The sequence below is a fragment of the Lithobates pipiens genome, unplaced genomic scaffold (assembly GCF_037356315.1).
Source record: "Lithobates pipiens isolate NorthernLeopardFrog02 unplaced genomic scaffold, aLitPip1_a1.2 Scaffold_13, whole genome shotgun sequence".
Lineage (NCBI taxonomy): Eukaryota > Metazoa > Chordata > Amphibia > Anura > Ranidae > Lithobates > Lithobates pipiens.
The window spans coordinates 24,380,381-24,406,988 of record NW_027507718.1 but is presented as its reverse complement, the minus strand read 5'-3'; the positions used below and the strand labels follow the sequence as shown (position 1 = coordinate 24,406,988).

At 42.3% G+C, this 26,608-nt stretch overlaps 1 protein-coding gene across 5 annotated transcripts in view; it reads right to left on the bottom strand.

Moving 5' to 3' along the window:
• Positions 1-26,608, bottom strand: part of TRPM6 (transient receptor potential cation channel subfamily M member 6) — a 332,641-nt gene that overhangs the window by 257,059 nt on the left and 48,974 nt on the right. For 4 of the 5 annotated variants that reach the window (XR_013272142.1, XM_077474927.1, XM_077474928.1 and 1 more), the window contains exon 1: positions 23,216-23,464. The exons of the other annotated variant lie outside the window; for it this stretch is intronic. Coding sequence is in view for 3 of the 4 variants with exons in the window: in XM_077474927.1 (XP_077331053.1) it covers positions 23,216-23,233 (18 nt within the window). In the remaining variant the exon portion in view is untranslated. Of the gene's footprint in view, positions 1-23,215; positions 23,465-26,608 lie in introns of those variants that run through there. 5 annotated transcript variants of the gene reach the window in all.

Sequence of the window (26,608 nt, the reverse complement as noted above, 5' to 3'; positions counted from 1 at the left end):
CTTACCAAAACAGCATTTGGTAGTTTCATGTCAGTTTTGAAATTGCATCTTTGAAAATTTTCTGTAACTGATTACAGTGTTAGCTGGTGTATTGTTGGTTAGTCAAGAGACAATATGCAATCCATAATTACTGTAAAGCCTAACAATCATTTCCAAACAATTGCATTTTCTTGTGTTTCTCAGATTACAGATATATATTACACATATCAGATCTTAAGATACACTTGGCATCTTAAGTAATTACAAAGATGACAAAATTAGTTTGACAAAAAGCGTAGCATTTATTTTAAAATCCGATCGCACCTAAACAGAGAGCTAAGATATATTAGATTTAATCCCGTTTTAATAAACATGAGCCAATTTATTACGACACCAAATATAAACAATGTTAAAGCCAACTCACTGTGAAAGGGACACAAAGATCATGTACATCAACAGGTTAGTACACAGCAAATAAAGGCAATCATCCTAAGATGTGTACACATACATACTGCTTTATTCAAAACTCATAACAAGGAAATAGGGCAGGTCATGGTAGGACAACAGAACGTCTTCCATGACTGAGAATGGGACACAAACAGATGCAGTCTTGACAAAAAAAATAGTAGCACTGTAGTTTATCCTGCATGTCCAGTGACTTCTTCATGTCAGCTTGTGTATCTTTTGCACTTTTTTAAATAAATTTTCCTTTTTCCATAAAAATATCTCAAGAGTGTCTCCACGTTTTCACCAGTACACACATCAGAGATGTCAGCCTCAGCAGCTCTGATTCCTGTACAACTCCAAAGCTTAGAATTCAAAGAAAGCTGGAGTCGAGGCTGCTTCTAGATCTTTACTATGTTGTATTTGGTAAAAGAAAAGTAATCTGGAACACACAAAACAGGTAATTTTTCTCTTTCATTGATATGCGCTGATGAAGCTGCACTGATGGGCACTGATAGGTTGCATTGATAGGCACAGATAAGGCGGCACTGATGGGCACTGATAAGGCGGCATTGATGAGGTGGCACTGATGGGCCCTGATGGGTGCCATTCATGGATGGCACTAATGGGCGGCACTGAAGCGCACTGATAGGCAGCATTGATAGGTAGCACTGATAGGTGGCACTGATGGGCACTGGTAGGTAACACTGATAGGCAGCACTGATGATGAGGCACTGATTGACACTGATAGGTGGCATTGATAGATGGCACTGATAGGTGGCGCTGGTGGGCACTGTTGTGCACTGGTAGGTGGCACTGGCAGGTGTCGCAGGTGGGCACAGATGAGGCAGCGGCTGCTCCCCTTGGTCGGGACCGATGTCCCTCTGACAACCGCTGGTGATCGCGCTGGTAGCATGAGGAGAAAAAAATAACTGATTACCGGCTCTGTTTACACCACATGATCAGCTTGCATTGGCTAACAGCTGATCCCATGGTAAGGGGTGGGGATCGACCCCTTACTCTGATCTGTGATCAGCCGAGTCTCAAAGCCTCTCTGATCACAGAGCGGACTGCGAGTGCCCTGCAGGGGGCATGCAGGCCTGCTTGAGCATGGGAGGACATCTTATGACGGCCTCCCGGCAAAGTAAGTCAGTGTTGTAGCCATCATTCAGCTATAGCATGGACAGGAAGTGGTTAATGAAGGTACAACATTTAGCAACTCACATGATTAATGATTAAAAGAGGCACATTTAAGTATGCAGGCATCTGGGGTAAAGCTGACCATCCTCTGCACCGCCGACTCTCACCGCTGTCAGTCTGCAATCATGACCAGGAAGACTACCCTGAAAGTGAGGCTTGAGGTGCTTGTGGAGGGCAGAATGGAAGGGATGACATTGTTGGCAGTGCAGAGGATGGTCTATGTGGACAGCTTTACCCTGGATGCCTGCATACTTAGATGTGTCTGTTTTAATCATCAAGCATATGAGTTGCTAAATGTTGTACCTTCATTAAATGTAACCATATTGCTACACTTAGAGGGGCCTCTCTTCTTTTTTATACTGAGTTGTGATGTGACGCTACATGTATATCAAGACATCGCTTGTATATCAAGTCAAAGTTTATTTAAAAATGTTGCTTGACTTGCAAAACCCTCTCAAACCAAGTTACTCTCAAACCAAGGTTTTACTGCATCTGCAAGTTACAGATTTACAGTATAAAAATGGAACTTCACTCTCTCAGTCAACATTGACTATTTTAATCCTTATGCTTAGTAAATATGTGGGCAGGTTGAAATAGTTATTTTGGCGCTGTCCTGGCCGGAAGGCTAGGAGGTAATGCCTTTCCTGGTTCCTGGCATTTGGCAGATTTTTTTCTGGGTCTGGCCCACTAATCCTGTGATATATAAATATGAGACAGTTGTTGAGCACATAGAGAACCCCACAGAGACATAGTTGGGGAGGATTCAAAGGATTTATCCACATAGAGAACCCAATAGGGAAAGTCGTAAGGAGAGAGAGGTGAGAGGACCTGAGGCTGCATCAGGTCCGAGGCTCGTAAGGGAATGAGACAGAAAACAACACCTGCGAGGAGCAGAAGGATGTTGCTCATCACTGCCTGGACATAAAGTCATCTGAACCTGGGGTTCGCCCTGAAGACACCAGCACTGGACCATGCCTCCAAAGGACTTGCATCTGCATAAGCATTGCCATGGATATTAATGGGGTTGAGTTTCAAAGAGAGGAGACAAAAGATCCAAATATAAAATAGAGTACTAGAATATATATGTTTTTTAAAGTGTATGAACTGGATATTGGGAAACAAAGTTTTTATATAAAAGCGCGTTCATAGAAGCTTTTCATTAATAAATGTAACTGTTGTTCGGGGAGAATAGCAGTAAAGCAGAATGCAGCAATAAGTAGTTTTAAGAATGATAGTAGTGATAAAATGTATATTATTGCATACTGTATGAGGGTTTTAAAGAATGTATTGAGTAATATCACAGTTTTGAAATGTAAATCATTATCTAGAATGAATTATGACTGTGGTAGTAAGTGTCATTCGAACGGCACTGAGGCTGCGCATTATAATTAGGTAAATTTGAGGTGGATCAATTCAAGTATAAAACACATGACGTTGAGTGACCAGGAACGCCCGCCTGAAGACGTTATACTAATGAAACGTACTACGGGGGCAGTGCAGGGTCACGCAGAACATCCGGTTCTCCTGGCTACCGGCCCGAGCATGTGGAACGCACGCCATCGGCAGTGGATAGTGTGGACACTTTCTGTATTGCAGCTCGCCCTAGAAAACACCAGCAGCTCCAGTGCCAGGGGAAAGGCACTTTTACGAGTAAGGAGCCATTTGGCTGAATATGTATTTTTAATTTTTAATAAAATTGAGTTACGCTATGGAGGCTCTCTATCTGTTTTCCATATACCGCACTTACCGTACTTGTCTGTGAGGAGGAAGTTTAAAACTATCTGCAGGTCAAATGCATGTGAGCAGGCACAATCCCGCAGAGGCGATTATTGACTAACTTTTTCAATAAAGTGGTCAATAAAATCTGATAAGCTGAATCATATTACAATCACTTATTGGGTGTGGATTATCAAGGCTGTGGTGAAGGATCACGTGGAAGGTTGTGGCTATATTCTTCTACATGAAAGATCTGTCATCGTCTTGTGTGTGGCCTCACATCACGTTTAAAAGGAATTTTTAATTGGAGCAGTTTGGATCACAAGGACAAGGACTGCTATAGGTGGTACGGCCTCTAGCAGCAAGAGGGATGTTGTCAGCGGTCTGTCTCGCATAGCAACACGAGCATGACTTGTGCTACAGAGGCTCCCATCCCATATAGAGGTACGGAGGTTCAAGAGTTAAGTTGAGTGCATGTGTGGAGCCCATGAAGAGTGCATGGCAGGAGCCCACTCCAAAACTGGAGACTAGTAGTGGAAAACGCTGGTAGCTGGATGTGGACAGGGTTCAGCATGCCTTAATAAGTGCACATTACAGAGAAGGTGTACATTGTCGCGGGAACCAAGAGTTAACTGGAGAACAGTTGTAGTGCAATATACATAGTGTACATTCATCTCTAATGCCTTGTACACATGGTCGGTCATTCCGACAACAAAATCCATCGGATTTTTTCCGACGGATTTTGTGCCAAGCGTGTCTTGCATACACACGGTCGGACAAAGTTGTTAGAAAATCCGATCGTTCTTAATGAGGTGACGTTAAAAACGTACGTCGGGACTAAAAACGGACCAGTAGTCAATAGCTGTGGTCTCTTAATTTATTCTGAACATGCATGGAACTTTGTCCGTCGGAACTGTCTACACACAATCGGAAATTAAACAATCGGATTTTGTTGAAATTTTAGATCGTGCTCTCAAACTTTGTGTGTCGGAAATGCCGATGGAAAAAGTCCGATGGAGCCCACATTCGATCGGATTTTCCAACAACACGATCCGTTCGCACATTTTCCGTAGGAAAGTCTGACCGTGTGTACAGGGCATTAGAGTATAGTCCCACCTTAAGGTCAAGTATTCCTCCATGGCAACCTCAGCCTTGTTCCTGGGCATTGATGAAGATGGCACAAAGCAAAGGTACCCCATGTGTGTAGTAACGTGATCCTGTACAAGGTGCCTAGTATAGCCAAGAAAAACTCACCCCAGGGTAGGCCTCTCATGTGACCCTTGCATGGTGTGCAATGAGTAGGAAAACATGGAGGACATAACAAACAACCACCGTCCTCCCCTTAGAAATAAATAGGGAAGTATATCCTATTTACATATTTTAACCTTTAGTTATTTACATTTTTTTAGTTACTTTCTGTTTTTCAGGTCTAGGCAAATGATGTCATACAGTACATCCCAGGAGTCTTCAGGGTGGGAGGAGAAAACTCTCAGCTAAGCACACCCCCCTGCCTGTATGCCTGAGCTAATGGAGGAGGGATTCCAAGAAGTAAATGCTACATCAGTCATCTGCCCTTACTCAAGGTAGTCATGGCCAGAGGAGCTAGAGGATTTTATTCTCAGCAAAAGTATGGTTCCAATGCTGTTTAGAGAAGGTCTGAACCTCTATCAGATTTGTATTACCTCACCTTCACTTCAGGAAGTGAATCACAATAAAAAAAATATATAAATTACCTATGATTGTTTCAGCTTCCATTTCTGACACTGTATATATGCATGTATTTGCCATAGAATGTATTACAACACTACAAATCCTAATTATTGGTCAGCAGCCTGGCTGTGCTCCTAACACAGTCAAACAAAAAGCATCAGTAGTCTTTTGAATAACAGGCAGCATGCTCACTAACCTTTACCAAGACAGTAACATTTAAATTTTCTAGGACAATATGCCACTTTTTAGTTGCAATACTGGGAACATGACAATTCTCATTGACCCATGCACATGCTGTATCTTGACAACATGGCATCTTCGAACTATATCCTTTCTTAGCAACAGGGATTTGCACCCTGGCAACAGAAAAGTTCTTTAAAATCATCACTTAAATGTCAGAAATCGACATACATTTCGAAATACATTTACAGTATACAATGTTATTTGGCTATGTCAAGAACCATATATGAGCACTCCCCAACCAGAATGGTCACCAATATATTGTATTGACATACATTTGTAGTCATATAGTTATAGCTATATAGAAATTCAATTCAATTAAGCATATCACAATAACTGTGATATTATTGTTGACTACTGTACATTTGTGCATGCTTATGAACTTTTCTATGATAAGTACAACTTTTTATTCATGACATAATAATAACTGAAAATGTATCAAAGCCACTGACACTAGGTCCAACTGTAATCACCTTAACTAATTAACTGTTGTGAGGTTGTATCTCGGATTCAGAAATATATTTCTTATAATGAATGCCAAAAGTTATTTATTAAAGACTTGGGTTATTAAAGAGTAGTAAAAGGCTTATCTATAAAAAGGAATACACAGTGTTTTTCTCCAAGGTCCAGATTAACAATTAAAGTTGTGGTTCCCATGCAAAATGTTTTTTTTAATCATTGAAGCAGACACTACCAGGGTCACTCCTACTTCTTACAGAGCAAGATACAGCATTATCTTTAAAGTGCATGTCAGGGCAAAAGTGTGTAATACAACTCTGAAATATATGTCACAATTTATGAAAAACTATGCAAATATATCTACAGATTAAATAAATGCAGAAATAATAATATGGAAAAAAACATGTTACTGTATATACATTGGACACCATCTATTTTAATGGCATGTTGTCCAATACAAGCTAGGTATTATCAGAGTAACAAAGGAAATACATCATCGTACCACAATAAAATAACATATTATGGCCTAAAATCCACAAATAAAATGTTTACATTACACTGCACAACACTATTGGTTTTGCTTAGGAAGGTCAAACTTGCATCTGGAACTGTCTATTAAAAATACTAGTTGGAGGTTGACATGTAAAATAACTGATTTATTTCTAGTCTTAAGGATATGCAAAACCACGGGCAATGACAAGCCTTTATGTAATAAATCATTTGCATAAGGTACAATAGGCTCCTAGTGCCAAATTATAGACCTGTACAAAAAATACAAATACAGGAAATACTGGGCATCACTATGTGTCCCTGGATTAAAGACTTGAAGGGGAAAGTATTCAGCTGCTCTGATCATGACACTGAGAGTGCCATGCAGCAACTTTACCCATCTACTAAAAGAATATTGACTTGGAGTATTGGCTTTGCTAATGAAATCTACAGCATGAAACGGACTTGGCATATTTGGGTTTTGGGACAGGCAGTGTGTTTAATCAACATGGATGGTCTTCATGGCAATATGTGGTAATCAACAAGCCTACCTTAGCGAGTAATTTGACATCTGCATTCAAGTTTGGACAATATGAGTCACTAATTGAATGGTTTTGTTAGGTTTCAAATTGGATAATTACAGCTTCAAACTAAGAAGGTAAGAAGTAGGTTTCAAATGTCTGGTTAAACATATCTCATAGAGGTTTTAGGAGCTCATCCAAATTTTTGTTCATATATTTCATTAGGAAACCTAGCCCTTGTACACAGGGTCGGACATTCCGACAACCAAATCCGTCGGATTTTGTCCAAAACTGTTGCATAAACACAGTCGGACAAAGTTGTCAGAAAATCCGTTCGTACTTAGCGTGATGACGTTATTTCGTTAGGACGGGACTACGTTCAGGCTAGTAGCCAATAGCTTTGGTCTAGGAATTTGATCTGAGCATGGCACTTTGTCCGATCGGAATTCTCTACACATGATCGGACAAAGTCCGATCGGATCATGTTGTCGGAAAATTTTATAGCCCAGCTGGAAAACTTGGTCTGTCGGATACTCCGACGGAAACAGTCCGATGGAGCCCACACACTGTGTCCGACAACATGGTCCTATCGGACATTGTCCATCGGAATGTCCGATCGTGTGTACAAGGGCTAAGTGTTCATGTTTAGAAACATTTTGCAGTAAATGCTTCTATCAACTTGAGGAACTGAGGTAGTATCTTCTCATGTTCAGCTGACAATCATTTCAATCATTTCAAACGCAAATATCTTACTTGATGATTTAGAAATAGAGATGAGTTCAAGGTTCTGTCCGAAAACAAGTTTGGACCAAACTTCGGCTGTTCAGGTGTTCAGATGGATGCTTGAACATTTATCCTCTGGCAAGAGCCGAATGTCATGTATAACAGTGGTATTACTTTTGCTATTACACATGACAGATTCCCAATGTCAATATTTGTTAAGGACAATGACAGGTGCAAGTACCGCCTTGCCCTTAACAAACAAGGACATTACTGGACCCATTCACTTACATGACCAGGAATCCCTGGCCATGTAAGGAAAGGGGCGAAGATAGTTTAAAAAAAGGCATGGGGTTCCCAGACCCTTTGAGACTGGTATGAAATGCATACCAGACCTTTGGAGGGGTCTGTGTGCTGTTTTCTTTTTTTTAAACCAAAAAGATGTCAATGATGTAATTTGCCAGCAATTTTAAAGCGGAGGTCCACCCTAAAGTGGACCTTCCGCTCATCGGAACCCTCCCCCCCTCCGGCGCCACAATTGGCACCTTTCAGGGGGGAGGGGGGTGCAGATACCTGTACAGTACAGGTATCTGCACCCACTTCCGGGATAGCTCTCTGCGGAAAGGGGCGTAGATTACGCCCCTTTCCGCAAGTGCCCGCCCCTTTCCGCAAGTGCCCCGCTGCCTGCTGGGAACGCACAGATACCAGAGGCAGCGGGGACCGTCCTTATTGCACAGCGCGACTCGCGCATGCGCAGTAGGGAACCGGGAAATGAAGCCGAAAGGCTCCATTTCCTGATTCCCATACCCAAGATGGCGGCGGCAGCACTCGAGAGACGATCTAGAGATCGGCTTCGGGTGCCGACATCGCAGGCGCGCTGGACAGGTAAGTGTCACTATTTTAAAAGTCAGCAGCTGCAGTATTTATAGCTGCTGGCTTTTAAAAAAAAAAAAAAAACGTGGAGTCCCGGTGGACTCCCGCTTTAAGTACTCTTTTTTCTTTATAAATGTCAGCACTGCTTCAGCACTAACAGAGAGATTAACCGCTTCAGCCCTGGAAGATTTGGCTGCTCAATGACCAGGACATTTTTTGCGATTCGGTTGTGCAACGCTGTACCCAAACAAAATTCATGTCCTTTTATTCCCACAAATAAAGATTTCATTTGGTGGTATTTGATCACCTCTGCGGTTTTAATTTTTTGCGCTATAAACAAAAGAAGAGCGCAAATTTTCAAAAAAACACTATATCTTTTACTTTTTGCTATAATAAACATCCCACGTCCTTTATCAAAAGAAACTAATTTTTTCCTCAGGTTAGGCTATGTATTCTTCTACATATTTTTGGTAAAAAAAAAAAACGCAGTAAGCGTATATTGATTGGTTTGCGCAAAAATTATAGTGTCTTCAAAATAGGGGATAGATTCAAGGCATTTTTATAAATTTTTTTTTTTTTTACTAGTAATGGCGGCGATCTGTGATTTTTATCGGGACTGCGACATTATGGCAGACACATCTGACACTTTTGACACATATTTGAAACCATTGACAATTATACAGTGATCAGTGCTATAAAAATGCATTGAATATTGTGTAAATATCACTGGTAGGCAAGGGGTTAACACTAGGGGGGCGATCAAGGGGTTAACTGTGTTCCCTGTGTGTGTTCTAACTGTGGTGGGATGGGACTGTTTAGTATGAACACACGATCTGTCTCCTCTCTCCTGAAAAAAAACGGATCTGTGTGTTTACACACACAGATCCCGGTTCTTCCGGTTTTTGCTCTGTCACGAGCAATCGCGCGAGCCCGGCGGTCATCGTGCCCACCAGGCACTCGCATCGGGGTCGGGCACAAGCTGCGGGCGTGTGCACGCCCCTAGTGGCCAAAAAGGTGAAGCGACGTAACATAACGTTGTTTCGCCCAGTCGTGCCATTCTGGCAGCTGGTCGGCAAGCGGTTAAGGAACATGGTCATTTCTAATGTTCCACTTTAAACATTAAAAAAAAATCACTACTCCTGGCTGAATTATATATTTTAAAAACAGGGCAATGCTCCCAAGGATTTTGCAGATTTCAAATCAGTTTTGAAAAGAAAAAGGTAAGTTATTAAAAATTATTAGTACATTATTAGTACATTTATTTTTTTTAGGCATATCTGTGAATGTGATCAGCTTAATATACTGTATATCTATAGGTTTAATTAACAAAGTTAACACACTGGGATAGGGATCTTTATTAAGGGCCGGTTCACACTGCGACGCGAGGCGAGGCGACACGGCTCGCCTCGCCTCGCTCCCGCAAGTCGCCCCCATTCAGTACTATGGAACCGTTCTGAGAGGAGCGACTCGAGTCGCTCCGACTCAGAAAAAAGGTTCCTGTACTACTTCGGGGCGACTTCGGGGGCGACTTGCATTGACTTCTATGCAGAAGTCCTCTGCAAGTCGCCGCTGAGCTCCCCGCAAGTCGCGGCGAGGTAAGTCGGAGACGCCTCGCCGCGGCTCGCTGTGTGAACCGGCCCTAAAGATAAAAAGTGGCTGTTATTTTTATGTCTGTCTAATGAAATTAAAAAATTACTGTCATATGTGTGAAATTAAGATTCTTTCAATTGTGTTAAAGGCTAATGCATGTTATGTTCAAAAACTTCCCTACATACAGTACTAGAGAATGAATTATTTCTTTGTCTCATGTGTCATGATTTTTTTCACAAGTGTACCTTACCTTTCTTCTATTTCAATAAAAGACGATCACAGTGCTCTGTCTAATTTAAAACAATTCAGTCTTGACTTGGCTTATCCTGTTATTATTCAGTACATTTGTGAACACAAATCTTCTGACTTGACAACCATAGAATGACCAGCAAAGCTTTTAAAATAGAAATGTGGGAATTTAAAATAGAAGTGTGATGCTGCATTTGGCCCCTGCCGCCACTCTAAACCGAGAACTGAGCGACCAAAGACCACTGATTGCTCAGTTTTTGCTCTTCTTTGAGCATAAAGTGGTGACTGTGAGTCACCAGCTCTCTGCTCTGCCCCCGCAGATCTCACCAGAGTGCTAGGCTGTGGAGGGGGTAAGAGCGGCTGGATCAGGCTCCTGGCAGCGTGCAGAGAGGCTGAGCCAGATACTGGTCAGGTATTTTGGTGGATCCCCACGCTAAAGTCGGGATCTCTCCAGAGCCTACATTGGCTCTGCGACATCAGCTGACAGCGGACTTTAGCCCACTGTTGGCTGAATATCGGTCATAGGAGTGCAGAACTAAGTGCACTCCTGCGACCCACAGAGGAGAGTATGGCCAAAATAGCTTTGGCCCTACTTCTCCTTTAAATACTCTAATGATAATTTGAAACAACAAGCAAATAAAACAATTGAAAAGCTTATACTTTAATGCTCTTTAGTATAAGAGCACAGTGAAAGTTTTTTGGAACCCTTTTTTTCTCCTATAATCCCGTACTCCCACATGACAACAGCCACTGAGTGATCCAACAGATGTAAAGATCATACTACAAAAGAGTATCTAAAGGAATACCCTTAAAGCATGGGTGCTCAACCCGTGGCCCTCCTTTGGGAGTCATGCTTGTACCTGTCAGCTTTCCAATGCCTCATGGGCCTTGTAGTTCCATCCAACAGCTGGAGGGCCCCAGGTTGAGCCTTAAAGGAACCTTTAAAGTGGTTGTAAACCTTTCCATATACCCAGTGAAGTGACTATCCTCTAAAGAGACACTAATGAAACAAATCTTCCTACATAAGTTGTGCCTAATAATCTGAAGCCATTCGTCCTCTACAGCAGGGGTAGGCAACCTCGGCCCTCCAGCTGTGGTGAAACTTCAAGTCCCATGAGACATTGCAAGACCCTGACAATCACAGGCATGACTCCTAGAGACAGAGGCATGATTGGATTTGTAGTTTCACCACAGCTGGAGGACTGAAGTTGCCTACCCCTGCTCTACAGCTTTCTACAACACAAAGATCAACACAAAAGCTGGCAGAATCTCTCAGCAGCTGAAAGCAGTGAGCAGGGATCTGAATTCATACAGTGCACAGCTCAGGGAGAAGAACTCTGAGCCCCCCCCCCCCCCCCCAACTTTGCATGTAAAAAAAGAACAGGCTGTGTACTGGAGCTCTCCTTCTCGGTTACCTGTCAGGAGTAGGACTCTTTCCAATTAACAGCTATAGGTGTTTTTTACCAAATATATGGTTCTGAGAATTATGCAACCTACCTCTGTAAAGCACAGAATATTCAGTCAATGAATAAGGAGTATGAATCCTAAAGCTCCGTTCATATCTGTGCATTCCTGGGATGCACAAAAAATGCATGTTGTAGTTGGTGTCGTTAATTGTTAATGGCACCCCAAACTCAGGAAGAAAGCGTGCATTTTGTTGCCTGACAAATGTGGCAAAACACGCAGCAAAAAATTTGTGAAACAGAACATGGAAAAAGCTCCGTGAGCTACTTTGCCACATTCGTCACACATAGTGCAGGCCATTTAAATCAATTACACATTTTGCACAGCAGTATTTGCTCTTGATCGGATGATCAAGGAACGCATACATGCCGCAAGATGTAAACCAAGTCGCATCTCCACATCCACTGGGAATCGTACCTACTAATTTAATGAGGATTGGGGATTATACCCTAATATACCCTAATCTCCTAATCTACCCTAATATTACCTAACAACTAGCTCCCTGACACTAATACTCAACAAGACAATACACAGGTACTCGCTGACCCACGTGCACTCGCAGACCAACGTGCACTTGCAGACTCAGTACTAACGATCCACACACACTACTCAGACAACACTCAGGAACTCACAATACACAAGTACTACCTGACACTAATACTCAATACAGCCAAGTGCACTCACAGCACTCATGTACTTACAATACACAGGTACAAACTCACACTACACAGGTACTATGACCCCTGTTATAACCTCTTGTTTTCAACTCACCACTTAGTCCAGATCCACTTGGTCTAAGTTCCAGCAAGCTCAAAGATGAGCAGGCTCACAATGAGTTCTACAGAAAGTTATATAGGCCTCAAGACCCAGTGACCAATTAACCACTCCTCTTAATTTGTGGGCTGAAGGAAGCTTAATTTGTAGGCTGAAGGAAGCAAAGAAAAAAAAGTTGTTTAATAAGTGACAGAAAAAGGTGTTGGGTACTTCAGCCCTTCCAGGCTCTTACTAAGAAACCAACCTGTACGTGGTCTTTTTCTGAAGAGTCCTCCCCTGGAATGCTTGAAGTCACTGGGTCTCTCCCAAACCGGAGACGGCACCCAACCACCTCAGAATCCTCCTTTAGTTTCCTTGCCTCGGGCTAGCCAGCCACGAGACATCAAAATCGGGTGGATTCGCACCCCAGGCCATAGCCTTCCTGGGGGCTGATCAGGAGGACCAGGACCATGAAGTCAGTACATCATTCTGGACCGAAACCCTGAACCGCGAGACAGCCGGATCTTAAATACCCTCTCCCAGAAAGCACAGCGAGAGCGCCACTCCCATTGGGCGGGCTCAGAGAGAGAGTAACTTAACCACTTGCCGACCGCCGCACGACGATATACGTCGGCAGAATGGCACGGGCAGGCATATGGGCGTATATATAAGTCCCTGCCTGCCCGCGGGTGGGGGGCCCGATCGGGCCCCCCCCTGGTGCCTGCGGCGGTCGGCATTCCTTCGAGAGCGATCCGGGCTGAGGGGGCGGCCATTCATTCATGGCCACCCCCTCGCGTTCGCTCTCGACGAATGGAAATCCTCCGTGACATCACTTCCTCTCCTGTAATGTAAACACAGGAGAGGAAGTGATGTATTCTCTCCTCCGTGTCGGTATTTTTCGTTCCGGCACCGAGGAGAGAGGTTCGGTGAGTTGCACCAACACACCACACATACAGTAGAACATGCCAGGCACACTCACACCCCCCCTTTACCCCCCGATCACCCCCCCAATTACCCCTGCCCCCCCAGTCACCGTGACACCAATTGCTTTTTTTTTTTTTTTTTTTTGCATTGGTGTCATTTGTGACTGTAATAACTGTTAGGGCAGTTAGGGTTAGCCCCCTTTAGTTCTAATGTACCCCCCTAACCCCCCCAATAAAGGTTTAACCCCGTGATCACCCCCCGTCGCCAGTGTCACTAAGGCTGGGTTCACATTGCAGCGGTTTGAGAACGGATGTGATTCGCACCGCACTGCAGTGCAAATCACATCCGATCTCTGTGCGATTCGAGTTCAGCCATACAGATAGTATGGCTGAATTCGTGTCGCACCCGCCGCACCCGCCGCAAACTCGCACGGGACCCTTTTTTTGGTCCGCAGCAGAATCGGATCGCATGGGTGTTCACACCATGCGATCCGAGTTTGCAGATCGCACTGCGATATGCGAACTGATCTGGGGGTGTCATTATTTCACTGACACTCCCAGCAGTTCGCATAGGGCAGTGTGAACTGCCGCCGGGAGGCATGCGATGCGGGAACCCGCCGCGCATTCGTGGCGTTCCCACATCGCTCCAGTGTGAACCCAGCCTAATAAGCGATCGTTTTTCTGATCACTGTATTAGTGTCACAGGTGACGCTAGTTAGGCAGGTAGGTATTTAGGTTCGCCGCAGCTTTTTATAGCGCCAGGGACCCCCATATACTACCGCATAAAGCCCCCTGATTGCCCCCTAGTTAACCCTTTCACCAGTGATCACCATATAACTGTTACAGGTGACGCTGGTTGGTTAGTTATTTTTTTTATAGTTTCAGGGCACCCGCCATTTATTACCTAGTCTCACTAGTGTACCCCTAAATTTAGGGGTGTCTACTTTCCAAAATGGGGTCATTTGGGGGGGGGTTTGTGCCATCTTGGCATTTTATGGCCTTCAAAACTGTAACGCCCTTAGAAAGCCTGAAGGCGGTGCTTGGTTTTCGGGGGCCCCGTACGCGGCTAGGCTCCCAAAAAGTCCCACATATGTGGTATCCCCGTACTCAGGAGAAGCAGCAGAATTTATTTTGGGGTGTCATTTCACATATGCCCATGGCATGCGTGAGCAATATATCATTTAGTGACAACTTTGTGAAGAAAAAAAAAGTTTGTAATTTTCCCGCAACTTGTGGCAAAATATAAAATATTCCATGGACTCAACATGCCTCTCAGCAAATAGCTTGGGGTGTCTACTTTCTAAAATGGGGTCATTTGTGGGGGTTTTGTGCCATCTTGGCATTTTATGGCCTTCAAAACTGTAATAGGTAGTGAGGAGTGAAGTCAAATATTTACGCCCTTAGAAAACCTGAAGGCGGTTCTTGGTTTTCGGGGCCCCGTACGTGGCTAGGCTCCCAAAAAGTCCCACATATGTGGTATCCCCGTACTCAGGAGAAGCAGCAGAATTTATTTTGGGGTATCATTTCACATATGCCCATAGCATGTGTGAGCAATATATCATTTAGTGACAACTTTGTGAAAAAAAAATAAAAAAAAATTAAAGTTTGTAATTTTCCCGCAACTTGTGGCAAAATATAAAATATTCCATGGACTCAAAATGCCTCTCAGCAAATAGCTTGGGGTGTCTACTTTCTAAAATGGGGTCATTTGTGGGGGTTTTGTGCCATCTTGGCATTTTATGGCCTTCAAAACTGTAATAGGTAGTGAGGAGTGAAGTCAAATATTTACGCCCTTAGAAAACCTGAAGGCGGTTCTTGGCTTTCGGGGCCCCGTACGCGGCTAGGCTCCCAAAAAATCCCACACGTGTGGTATCCCCGTACTCAGGAGAAGCAGCAGAATTTATTTTGGGGTGTCATTTCACATATGCCCATAGCATGTGTGAGCAATATATCATTTAGTGACAACTTTGTGTAAAAAAAAAAAAAATTATTTTTTTGTCATTATTCAATCGCTTGAGGCAAAAAAATAAAATATTCGATGGGCTCAACATGCCACTTATCAATTTCCTTAGGGGGTCTACTTTCCAAAATGGGGTCATTTGGGGGGGTTTTGTACTGCCCTGCCATTTTAGCACCTCAAGAACTGAGATAGGCAGTCGTAAACTAAAAGCTGCGTAAATTCCAGAAAACGTACCTTAGTTTGTAGATGTGACAACTTTTGCGCAAACCAATAAATATACAGTTATTGACTTTTTTTTTTACCAAAGACATGTGGCTGAATACATTTTGGCCTAAATGTATGACTAAAATTGAATTTATTGGATTTTTCTAATAACAAAAAGTAGAAAATATCATTTTTTTTCAAAATTTGCGGTCTTTTTCCATTTATATCGCAAAAAATAAAAATCGCAGAGGCAATCAAATACCATCAAAAGAAAGCTCTATTTGTGGGAAGAAAAGGACGCAAATTTTGTTTGGGTACAACATTGCATGACCGCGCAATTACCAGTTAAAGCAGCGCAGTGCCAAATTGTAAAAAGACCTCTGGTCATTTACCAGCAAAATGGTCCGGTCTGAAAGTGGTTAAGAACCTAACCAGACCATAGTTACATGCCTGCCAGAAGAGACAGTGCCCCTATTAAAACATCATAATAATCCTGCAATATTATATGGTGTGCAGAAACACCATATATTTTTGCATGTACTTATTTTGCAAAATAACCTTTTAATGAAAATTCCTTTTTGTATTTTGTGTTCAATAAACGAATATGTCATTTTTATAATTGGTGCCTACAAAGTCCATTTTTTCTTTATGTGCTTTTTGATTCAAATCTGATATGTAGGACATGGCACTGCTATACCTTTAAGACCCCCGCTGCACCATCCTGTGATGGAGTCTCGGTAAACTTTTTGATTAAAGCTCATATCAGATTTTGGTAATTTGATTTACATGTACCTTAAGCGACATATATCACAATTGGTAATTCTGATGTTTTATATGTTCAAAATGTGTAGCTTAAACTTTAGAACTAACTTAAATGTTCCATCCATCCACCCGTACAATCCACGTGCTCATAAATCTTCAACTCTTCAACTTAAGAATTACCTGTGATCTGCATGCAATCACCACCCATGCACCCTATGCTCACCTCCAGACAAGACCCTGATTATTAGTCAAGTGTCAGATGTGCTTTTGCCCTCTCACAGGCCACTGATCATATGACTTCCAGGTACAATTCTTGTCTGCTCCACTCTCCTCTGATGCGAACAATCACTCATGAAAAAAAATGGAAACTAATAGCGTTCTCCGTACATTAAAGACATTTATTTATAATAAAAGTAGATAAAACACTCACAAGCATGTGTGTACACAGTGCTATGTACAACGCATGACACAGTGAGACAGCCCTCCTCTCGCCACAGACTCTGCTGACCTCAAGATGGCCACCTTATGATGTCACTGATGTAGCTCCACCCCATACACGTTTTGTCCATTCAACAGGCTTCTTCAGTAGGAACCGGGGTTATACTTATCTGCAGATTTTACGTGTATGCGTATAAACACATGTAAACACGTTTACAAGTCATTAGAAGTACTGTACTCATCTAAACACGATTACTTTATGCAAGTCATACATGGACTGAAATATATCTGTTTCAGCAGAGACTAGCCAAATTTCGATCCAGGTTTGGCAAGGGAAGTTGCATAGAAGTAAATAGACTGCACAACTATCCTGTCAGATTTTTCCCACTCGGTCAGCAGTGCTGACCAGTGTATTCTTTTTTTTTAAAGGTAACTTTTATTGTTTGTAAAAGATAGCAAATACAAACTAGAATAAAAAGCATTTGCATAAACAGGTAGCATAGAAGTAAACAGAGTGTCCATTAATTACAGAGCCATCGCATAAAAGACATTTTTTATTTTGACCAGAACAGAGCATATAAAAATATTAAAAAAGGAGGGGGGGGGGGGGTGTACATATTCAAAGTATACATGGTGAAACAGATATGTTACAAAATCAGGAGGTATCACACCCTTCGGGCGCTATAGTGTGTTCAGATGCTACCCAAACAGACATCGTAAAGGAGATGTTAGGCAACTGCGTGAGATTACTAATGAAATCTGTAACTGCAGACCAGAAACATGTGATAGGTGGGCACTCCCAAACCATATGGTGAAATGTGCCATCAGCCACTGAGTATTTAGCACAGACACAGCCTGGGTGTAAGATCTATATAAAAATGTTGTCTGAACAAGCTTGTCCCTTGAGGAAATAACCATAGGGACCTGTAGAGGGAGAATTGTCTGCCACATTTCCTCTGTAAGGCTCAGAATATCTATTCTCCAATGTGATTCTGTAGTCTAAAGCCTACCAGTTTTGGAATGTAGTAAAAAAGAGTAGTAAGTGGACATCAATTTATCATGAGGGTCAAAGATCAAAATTTCCAGTTCAGAGAGTTTGAGGGACAGATTAGTCAAGCCAAACAGTGCCATCGCAGTGTGTCGCAACTGAAGGTATCTAAAATGAGTGGTGGAGGGAAGATTATGGTTTTGCTGAAAATCAACAAAGGAGCAAAAGACACCCACAGAAAATAAACAAGAGACTAATTTCACCCCACATCTAACACAAAACACTCTATCCATTCTATGGTAGAACTCTTTAAAATGTGGATTATGCCAAAGAGGAACGTTAGGGGAATAATCATTAATTGACTTAAACGTGGTCAGTTTAAAGAGCATGAAGATATGCAATGTCATAGACAACACACTAGTACTATTTCTGCCCAAAGCAGATTGACGATGAACTAAATTTTGCAAAGATTCAAAAGAAGAATTGCCGCTTCCAAAGCCGAGGCAGAAACATTCCGTAAGGGACAGGAGGCTGGAAGAGATCGTAGGTCATCTTGGTCAAACGGAAATATGATGGACTTGTCCCAGTTAACCTGGAAACCCGAGAAATTACCAAATCTTTGAATGATTGTTAACAAAGTAGATAAAGAGTAATGGGAATGGGGAACTAACCCAACTATGGCGGAATTAGAACGCAGTAGTTCAGCCAAAGGCTCTATGGCCAGGGCAAATAATAAGAGAGAGGGGGGGCAGTTCTGCCTGGTGCCCTGTGTTATGATAAAAGATTCAGAAGCATAGTTGTTCATCTGTATAAAAGGCCATTCTAAGGAATCAAAAGTCATACGAGTATCTAGGGCTAAAACAACCCTGGAACCCATAGCATAGTGTGTGGCCGGCATATTAGTGAAAAGTCTACGCAAATTAATAGAGGTGGATCTTCCTGCAATAAACCTAGTTTGATCAGAGAGCACATGGTTAGTACTTACTTCATTTAACCTTTGAGCAAGGACTTTGGCTAGGATTTTAACATCTGTGTTAATTAACAAGATGGGATGGTTCACAATAGAGATGGTCCTTATGAGCACAATTAAGGTCTCAGTCATAGAGGGCGGTAAACAGCATTCTTCAAAGGTACAGGTAAAGACCCAAATCAAATGGGGTAATAAAATGTCTTTATAATGTGAGTACCACTTCACAGGGAATCTGTCCAACCCCAGTGTTTTATTGTGCACAAAGGAATGGATAGCCAGGTCTTTTTCCTCGGCTGTCAACGGAGCATCTAGGAGTGAAGTTTGGCTAGCAGACAACCTCGGAAAACAACATTACATTACATTATAACATTATACAAGAAATCATCCGGTTCAACAATGGTGTAATGTGCTCTGGTATTAAATAATCTAGCATAAAATGACACAAAGGCATTATCCACCTCATGAGTTTGTTCAACTATAACTCCAGCGGAGTTCATAATACAAGAAATAGTATTAGGTTGAAAATCAGGTCTAGAAATATGCCAGGAGACGGCTATTTTTATCCCCTAATTCAAATACTCGCTGATTTTGATACAATATTTTCTTTGGGTACTTTCAATAAGAATTAAATCCAATTCCCTGGTCTTGCTCTGCCAGGCAGTATAATTGTCAGAGGTAGGAGTAGTAGAATACCGAACTTAGGCAGTGTGTAATGCCTGTTACGCATCTACTTGTCTAGACTGGTTGGTCCTACGAGCCGCCCATATGGCCGGGGAAAAGGTACCCCACTTGGTGGCTTTACAGGCACCCCAGACCAGAGATGCAGAGGCACTTTGTGCATTAAGCAACCAATATGTTATCTTTTCAGCAAGCCCTTTGTCCGTTACCGTTGAGTCTGCAACCCAGAGAGGACTTAATCTCCACACATTATAATTAGTAGGAATACCTAAAGCGAGATCCACCAATGGAGGCAAGTGATCGGATATCACTCTAGGGAGATATTTAATATCGGTCACTAGCCGCAGCAGCTCTTGGGAGCGTAAACATAAATCAATGTGAGATAAAGTGCCATAAGTTTCAGAGTAATGAGAATATTCCCTAGTCAGAGTATGTTGCCATCTTCAGGCACCGAAGGTAAAATGTATCCAAATATGAGTTCAAGAGGGTTGGGGAGTGAGTCATACTACCAAATCTATCAAGAGACTTATCCAAAAATATAAAATCACACCCAGAATACAGTCAAAAAAAGGACTTACCCTGTTTCCCCTAAAATAAGACCTAGCGTGATTGTCGACGATGGCTGCAATATAAGCCCTACCCCCCAAATAAGCCCTAGTTAAAGTCCTTCTATGTCTTATTCTCAGGGTAGGGCTTATTTTTGGGGAAAGAGGGTGGGGCTTATTTGAGGGATAGGGCTTATATTGCAGCCATCACCGACACTTACGCTAGGTCTTATTTTAGGGGAAACAGGGTAGTATATTGAGAGGGAAGATCACTAAGGTGTAGGGTTTCCCAGTAATTTCAAATATAAGGCTAATAAAACACCCTCCAAGGTGAGTCTTGATATGCAAATTCAGTACAGCCCATATTAAAACAGAAGCATAGTATAACTTGAAAAACCAAGGTGTAACAGAGTAAAGGTAGACAGTAGTACCGACACTAGAAAGCACGGCATCCAAGGTCAGTGAGGAGGTGTACATCGATTCAGTAGAGCTGAATCCAAGGGGCCCAAGGCATCTACCCACCGAGCAGCATCTCCTGGGGATTGGTGAAAAAGATGGAGTCTTGCCTTGATGAATAATATGCAGCCACACAGGGTACAGCATACTGTAGGGCAATTGTCGTGCAGCTTCTTCTTTCCTCAAAAGAAAGAATGCCGTTGCTTTTGCGTAGCGGCAGAGAAGTCTGGAAAGATGGTAATGGTATTGTCATGGTAGGTTTAATCAGTGTATTCTGATGTCGGGGAAGTCACCTTGCTGTCAGAATACAATAACACAGTGGGGAAGATTTCCCCAATCACATTGAGTGTGTGGATGGGGCAATTGAGTCCTTTTTTTCATTCAACCAGCTGGTTGAATGAAAAAATGGCTCATCTATGGGCTGCCTAAAGCTGGGTACACACTCCTGCCGCGTAAACACGTCCGGACTTTCCGGCAGACTAGGTCCGACGGAATCAGTCCGTCAGACAATCCGATCATGGGGGGGGGGCTAATCCGATCGTTTTTCACATAAAAAATCTGACTGACCAAGAAATAGAACATGTTTCAAATCTGTCCGACGGACTCAATTCCTATCGGGAAAACCGTTCGTCTGTATGCTGGTCCAAATACGACGCAAGGGAAGCTATTGGCTACTGGCTATTGAACTTCCTTTTTTAGTCCCGTCTTACGTAATCACGCTCAAAACGAATAGACTTTCGACTTAATCCATTTGTGTGTGGGCAAGTCCGTTCGTTCGGAAGGTCCATCGGAACTCCGCCGAAAGTCAGTCGGGAAGACCATCGGACCTAGTCTGACGGAAAGTCCGGTCTTATGTACACGGCATAACAGTTTTTTCAGTGCAACCCGCATGCAAGGTTAGTACAGCAATCTCCGACACTCCAATTAGCGCTCCCTGCCATTGGCTCAGAGCACTGATTGGAGTTGGTCTGCTGTTGGTTTTCCGGACAGTCCGACATACACACGGGCCGAATGTCACCTGCTTTTGTTTTAACCAGTCATTGTCTCCCGACATTGGGCCTGTGTCTACGGGGCTTTAGGTGAGTATTTTATGCAGGATTTTCTGACAACTTTGCTGGCAAGAACCTGAATGCCATGCAGAAAATAGGCATATGTCTGGGTAAAATAAAAATACATTATAAAAAACATACCCAGTACATCTCTTCAAAACATTTCCCCATGCTTCGTTTCTTTAAAATACCGTACAGAAAAATTTCTGTTTATCTTGCTAAAAGTATACCATCCAACTTCCTGTTTGAGCTGACACTGAAATCCTAAGCAGCATTGTCAGCCCTGTCTAACTTAGTTCTGGGGTACTGAACACTTCCTCCTCTCCTTATGCCCATAACATAAGGATGAGGATTCTGTAGTGCAAGAGAAAACTTGAACACTAATTGGGATTTCAGTGCAGTAGAGTGTTGTCAGCTCAACAAAGCCATTAGAATATTGCTGGATTTCTGGCAGCATCAGCACATCATTTTCCATAAATGCATCATTTTAAAGAGACAAAACAATGGAAAATGTGCATGTACTGAAGTGATATACTGAATATGTTTTTTTTTCACATTTGCCAGGCACACACACTAAAAAAGGCACAATGAAAGCCTCCAGGGAATATAAAGATCAGTGCTTCATGATCACCAAGGACAATGTTCTTTCATGAAGCAATATAATACAAACTCTCTCTGAAGGCCGCCTGTACTGCACCATTTTACTTCATGCAAATCTCAGAACGGGTCACCTGGGACTGGGATTACGGCCAAAGGATGGTACTAACAGTGGAGAACCAGATAAAAATTTCCAGCCCTACTGATATATATATATATATATATATATATATATATATATATATATATATTTGGTTCTAGAATCCAAGAGCTGTAATCATCTCCAATGCATACATTGGAAAATCATTTCATAAAAGCTGTAAGATTATACCGAACAAAAAAAAATAAAAAAATGTAGCTAATTTTTACAGAAAGACAGCAAATGTCAGGTATATTACTTACTAGCGTTTTGCTTTAATAATCTAACATTTCAAATGTACTAGAGTCATAATCACTTATAATAGCAGTATGGCTGCCATGGAAACCCAACAAGCTGAAGGATGAAGTTCTGTCTCTCAAAGCACAAAAAAGGGCTTGTATACATGCTTTGCTTTTCAAGATCAACCTATATCCTTTTAATAATAGAGCTTTAGAAGGCCCAGGCCATTGTTAATAGAATTGATTAACATATCAGCTCATCACAAGATGATATTTACTGGCATACGTGTTTCAAGCTCATGCACGCGAGACTATCCATATAGTGTTACAAATAAAACATGCCGTGCAATATCAATATCGCTGTAGATGAAGGACACGTCTTTTTTTTTTCCATTTAGATGCCTCATTACATTTTAGACTGTAAAGCAATCATGCACAGTACAAATGCAATAATAATATGCTAATAGTATTGTAATGCAGAATAGATTGCATTGTTTCAACAAAGCTTAAGGATTCTTCTCGTTCATCAATACAATATATACTTACCCAATCGATTCTTTTTTTTTTTCTGCAAATCATTTGTGTTAATCAATATTGATTATTTTCTAAATATAGACTGTACACTTGTGTTTATAAACTTTCTATTACTGTCAGATTGTTATCCTCATCTAAAAGCAATAAACCTGTTGCTCTCATGCTGGTATGCAGCTGCAAGGCTCAGCGACAACTAAGTTACCTGCAGGACATGCTGAGTCTTGTAGTTCCAAGGCAGGTGTAGCTTATGTTATATAGTCTCTGAGATATAGGCATGTTAGTACTATATGAGCATGACAATGACAACAAGTTCCACAATACTGTACCTTCAGCCACACTTTCATGTCGCTCTCGTCTCTCCAAGGGATGGAATGTGGAAGGCTCTTGTAATCTAAAGGATTCCCCTAATAGACTCACATAGGAGTGACATTCAGGCATGGGATAATGAAGAAGCTTGCTATCCCTCCAGGGAAACACTTGCAGAGGCAGCAGGCGGAGAGAGAATAAGTAGGAGTATGCTTCCTATGTGCACCTATCTCCTAAGTCACAGCAGGAATCTGAGCCTCCTTTATGGCTCAGATCATTATCTCTTCTGCACAACACAGCTACTCCAAAGTCCCTAATAAGTGGCACTATGTAAACAACACTTAGTAAACACATGGAGAGCATTTTTAAAGAGGAACCCCCCCATCCCCTGATTTTAGTGGTTCTTTTTTTCCCCCTAATCTCCTCTTACCTTGTTTGCTGGCACATGCCTAATAAGCATACTTGCACACAAAGCAAATCCAACAGCATCCTATAGTGATAAGCTGCTCTTACATGTTTTTTCTCTGACTTCTTTGGGAACCAGATGCCAATCGGGTTCTTTCAGTCCCCCTAATGATGCCCATGCGTCACTGCATTGGGGGGCAGGCTGCAAGAACCTGGAAAAGCCATCCGGCCCCCGAACAGCGGTGCAGGCACATTTTTAATTGCTGGGCTAAAGCCATAGCTCCCAACTGTCCCTGATTTCGAGGGACTGTCCCTGATGTGGAACAAAGTCCTTCTTTCCTCCTCATTTGTCCCTCATTTTGGTCTGATCTATATAGTTGTACATAAAATGCATTTTTTTATCTTTCAAAAAGTGTTTCCCAGTGCTCAACCTTTCATCCAATTTCTAAATTGCTGTATTTATAAATCTAAAAAGCTAGTATAAAGGAATAATAGTGGTAAAATAAGCACTTCTGGGTTTAACTAATCATTTTGTTGTATAATTCTCCTTTAAGGGGGCGGGGCAAGGGGTGTGTCCTTACCTACATATTTTACTAACAGGTGTCCCTCGTTCCCATCTCAAAAAGTTGGGCAGTATGCTAAAGCCTACGCTGTGAGTGTCCCAGAGGAGGCCACAATAAATCCAAAAGTGGAGGGCCACGTGTAAAAGAAGGGAGGGAGGAGGGATTCATATTACTGAAAGTACTGTATGTCCAATCGGATGCAAGCTCCGCTTATCTGCTTCTTCTCCCCCCCCCCCCCCTTCAGTGCCACATTTGGCATCTTTCAGGGGGGAGGAGGGAACATCTACCTGTTTTTGACCAGTAACCATCCCCACTTCCAGGGGACTGTGCCATGGGGACGTCCATCAGAAATTCGGCCCCCCTCCACCTTCCTCCGCCGGTGGGCCAGTTAGAAAGCACAGTGCGCTTCGTGCATGCGCAGTAGGGAACTGACTGTGAAGCCAAAAGGCTTCACTTCCGGTTTCCCTTTCCCCAAATGGCTTGCTGGCAGCACCTGAGAGGCGATCCGAAAATTGGCTGGGGAACCAACATCGCGGGACCAGTGGACAGGTAAGTGTCCTAATATGAAAAGTCAGCAGCTACAGAATTTGTAGCTGCTGACTAATGATTTTTTCATGGGGGGGAAACTCCGCTTTAAGGAAACATTCGAGAAAAATGCAGAAAGAAGTAATTCTGAAATCCACCTAAAGTGCAACTCCAGAATATTAGCAACCCTCCCTTCCACCAATCTTTCCCAAAACCCCCTAAACGCTGCTATGAAAAAACAAAAAATATTTTCCAAATACCCATTTTATTTACCTAAAACTGGTTGTAAATACACAAGGTTTTTTACTTTCATGCATTCTATGCATGAAGGTAAAAAACTTTCTGTGTGCACCAGCCCTCCTAGCCCCCCTAATACTTACCTGAGCCCCTTCTTGGTTCAGCGATATCTACGAGAGCCTTGCCTCCCTGGGTGACTTGCACTCCTGATTGGCTTTTGGCAGCAGTGGGAGCCAATGGAGCTGCTGTCAATCACAGTCAGTGAGACAATCAAGAGATGAAGGAGGTGGGGCCGAGTCACAGCTCCGTGTGTATGGATACACAGAGCCGCAGCTTGGGAGCACACCTGTTTGGGTGCCCCCACTGCAAGCTGCTTGCTGTGTGGCACCCGGCAGGAGGGAGGCGTGCCGGTGTAAGGAGAATCCAGGCAGCTCTGTGCAAAACCACTGCACTACTGTATACTTATACTGTACTTATACTGTAATTATAACATGTTTGTTATTAAAAGGGTAATTGATGCACTATGCAACATTTAAAAAGTAATTAATCCGTTTTTTGCCTGGATTTGGGCTAAACCAAAAACAAAAATGTAATACATTGCAGCTCTCTCCAGCTTTAGTAAATAATCCCCAAACTGTTTCATTTACATTTCCCCATTTATTTCTGTATGTGGTAAATGGCTTGTAATTATTATAATATAAAAAAAATCTAAAATATCAATAAACTGTTTTAAATTCCCATACAAATATATATTTGAAATTAAATCTTTATTATTTTGTAGAAATAATATGGTGTGACCAGTCACAGGATGTGATACGCCCTTCCAGCCTGTAATAAGAGGGAGGGGAAGCCTCTCTTATTCTACATGTAATATCCAACCCCCATTGTGCTTAGCTGGTTCGTAGTCATGGAGGAGGAGGGAGGGAGTGGGCTGTCATTTACCACTGTGTATACGCCCATATGTGTGAATCTATAGTCACAAGGGCTGCTCTGATGTTATAGCAGGAAATACTCAGCATAGAAACTTAGTGAAAACTGAGCATGTGCAGAGTTGCCACCACAGCTGCAAAATCCGTAGCTGAATCGGCAACATGGACAGAAGGTGGAGATAGCGAGCAGCAGGATCAAACTGTTTTTTTGCAGAATACAGAAAACAAATCTCATTGTGAATGAGTGAGTATGAATAGCATGTAATACAGCATTTATTGAGATTTTTGTTTATGATGTGCGTTTAGTGACACTTTAAGCTTAACACACACGTTACAATCTGATTGTGTAATCTCCTTTAGATCTACCAACAACTATGTAATGCAAAGAGCCAACCTGATTCGATACAAATGGATTGGCTAGATTAGGTCCTCAAATTACATCATTTTGGTAAATTTGATAAAGTTGATGACTTTGAGGTAATGATAAAGTTGATACATTAATAAACTAAAGCCAAACTCCAGGTAATATTTTATAAACAGTTACAGCAAACAGTTGTTTTCCTTTTTGGGATAAAAGATTTACATAAATAAAAGCTGATTACTGTAAACACCCCTGTCAGTAGTAAGTGGTTTGTCTCAACCCTCTAACTGCTCCATCCCCAGGACATTGTGTTCTATTGAAAAACAGCAGACTTATTGACCAGATCTTCTGTCCACAGTCTCTAATCATCTCATGTATCATGTCCACAGTCCC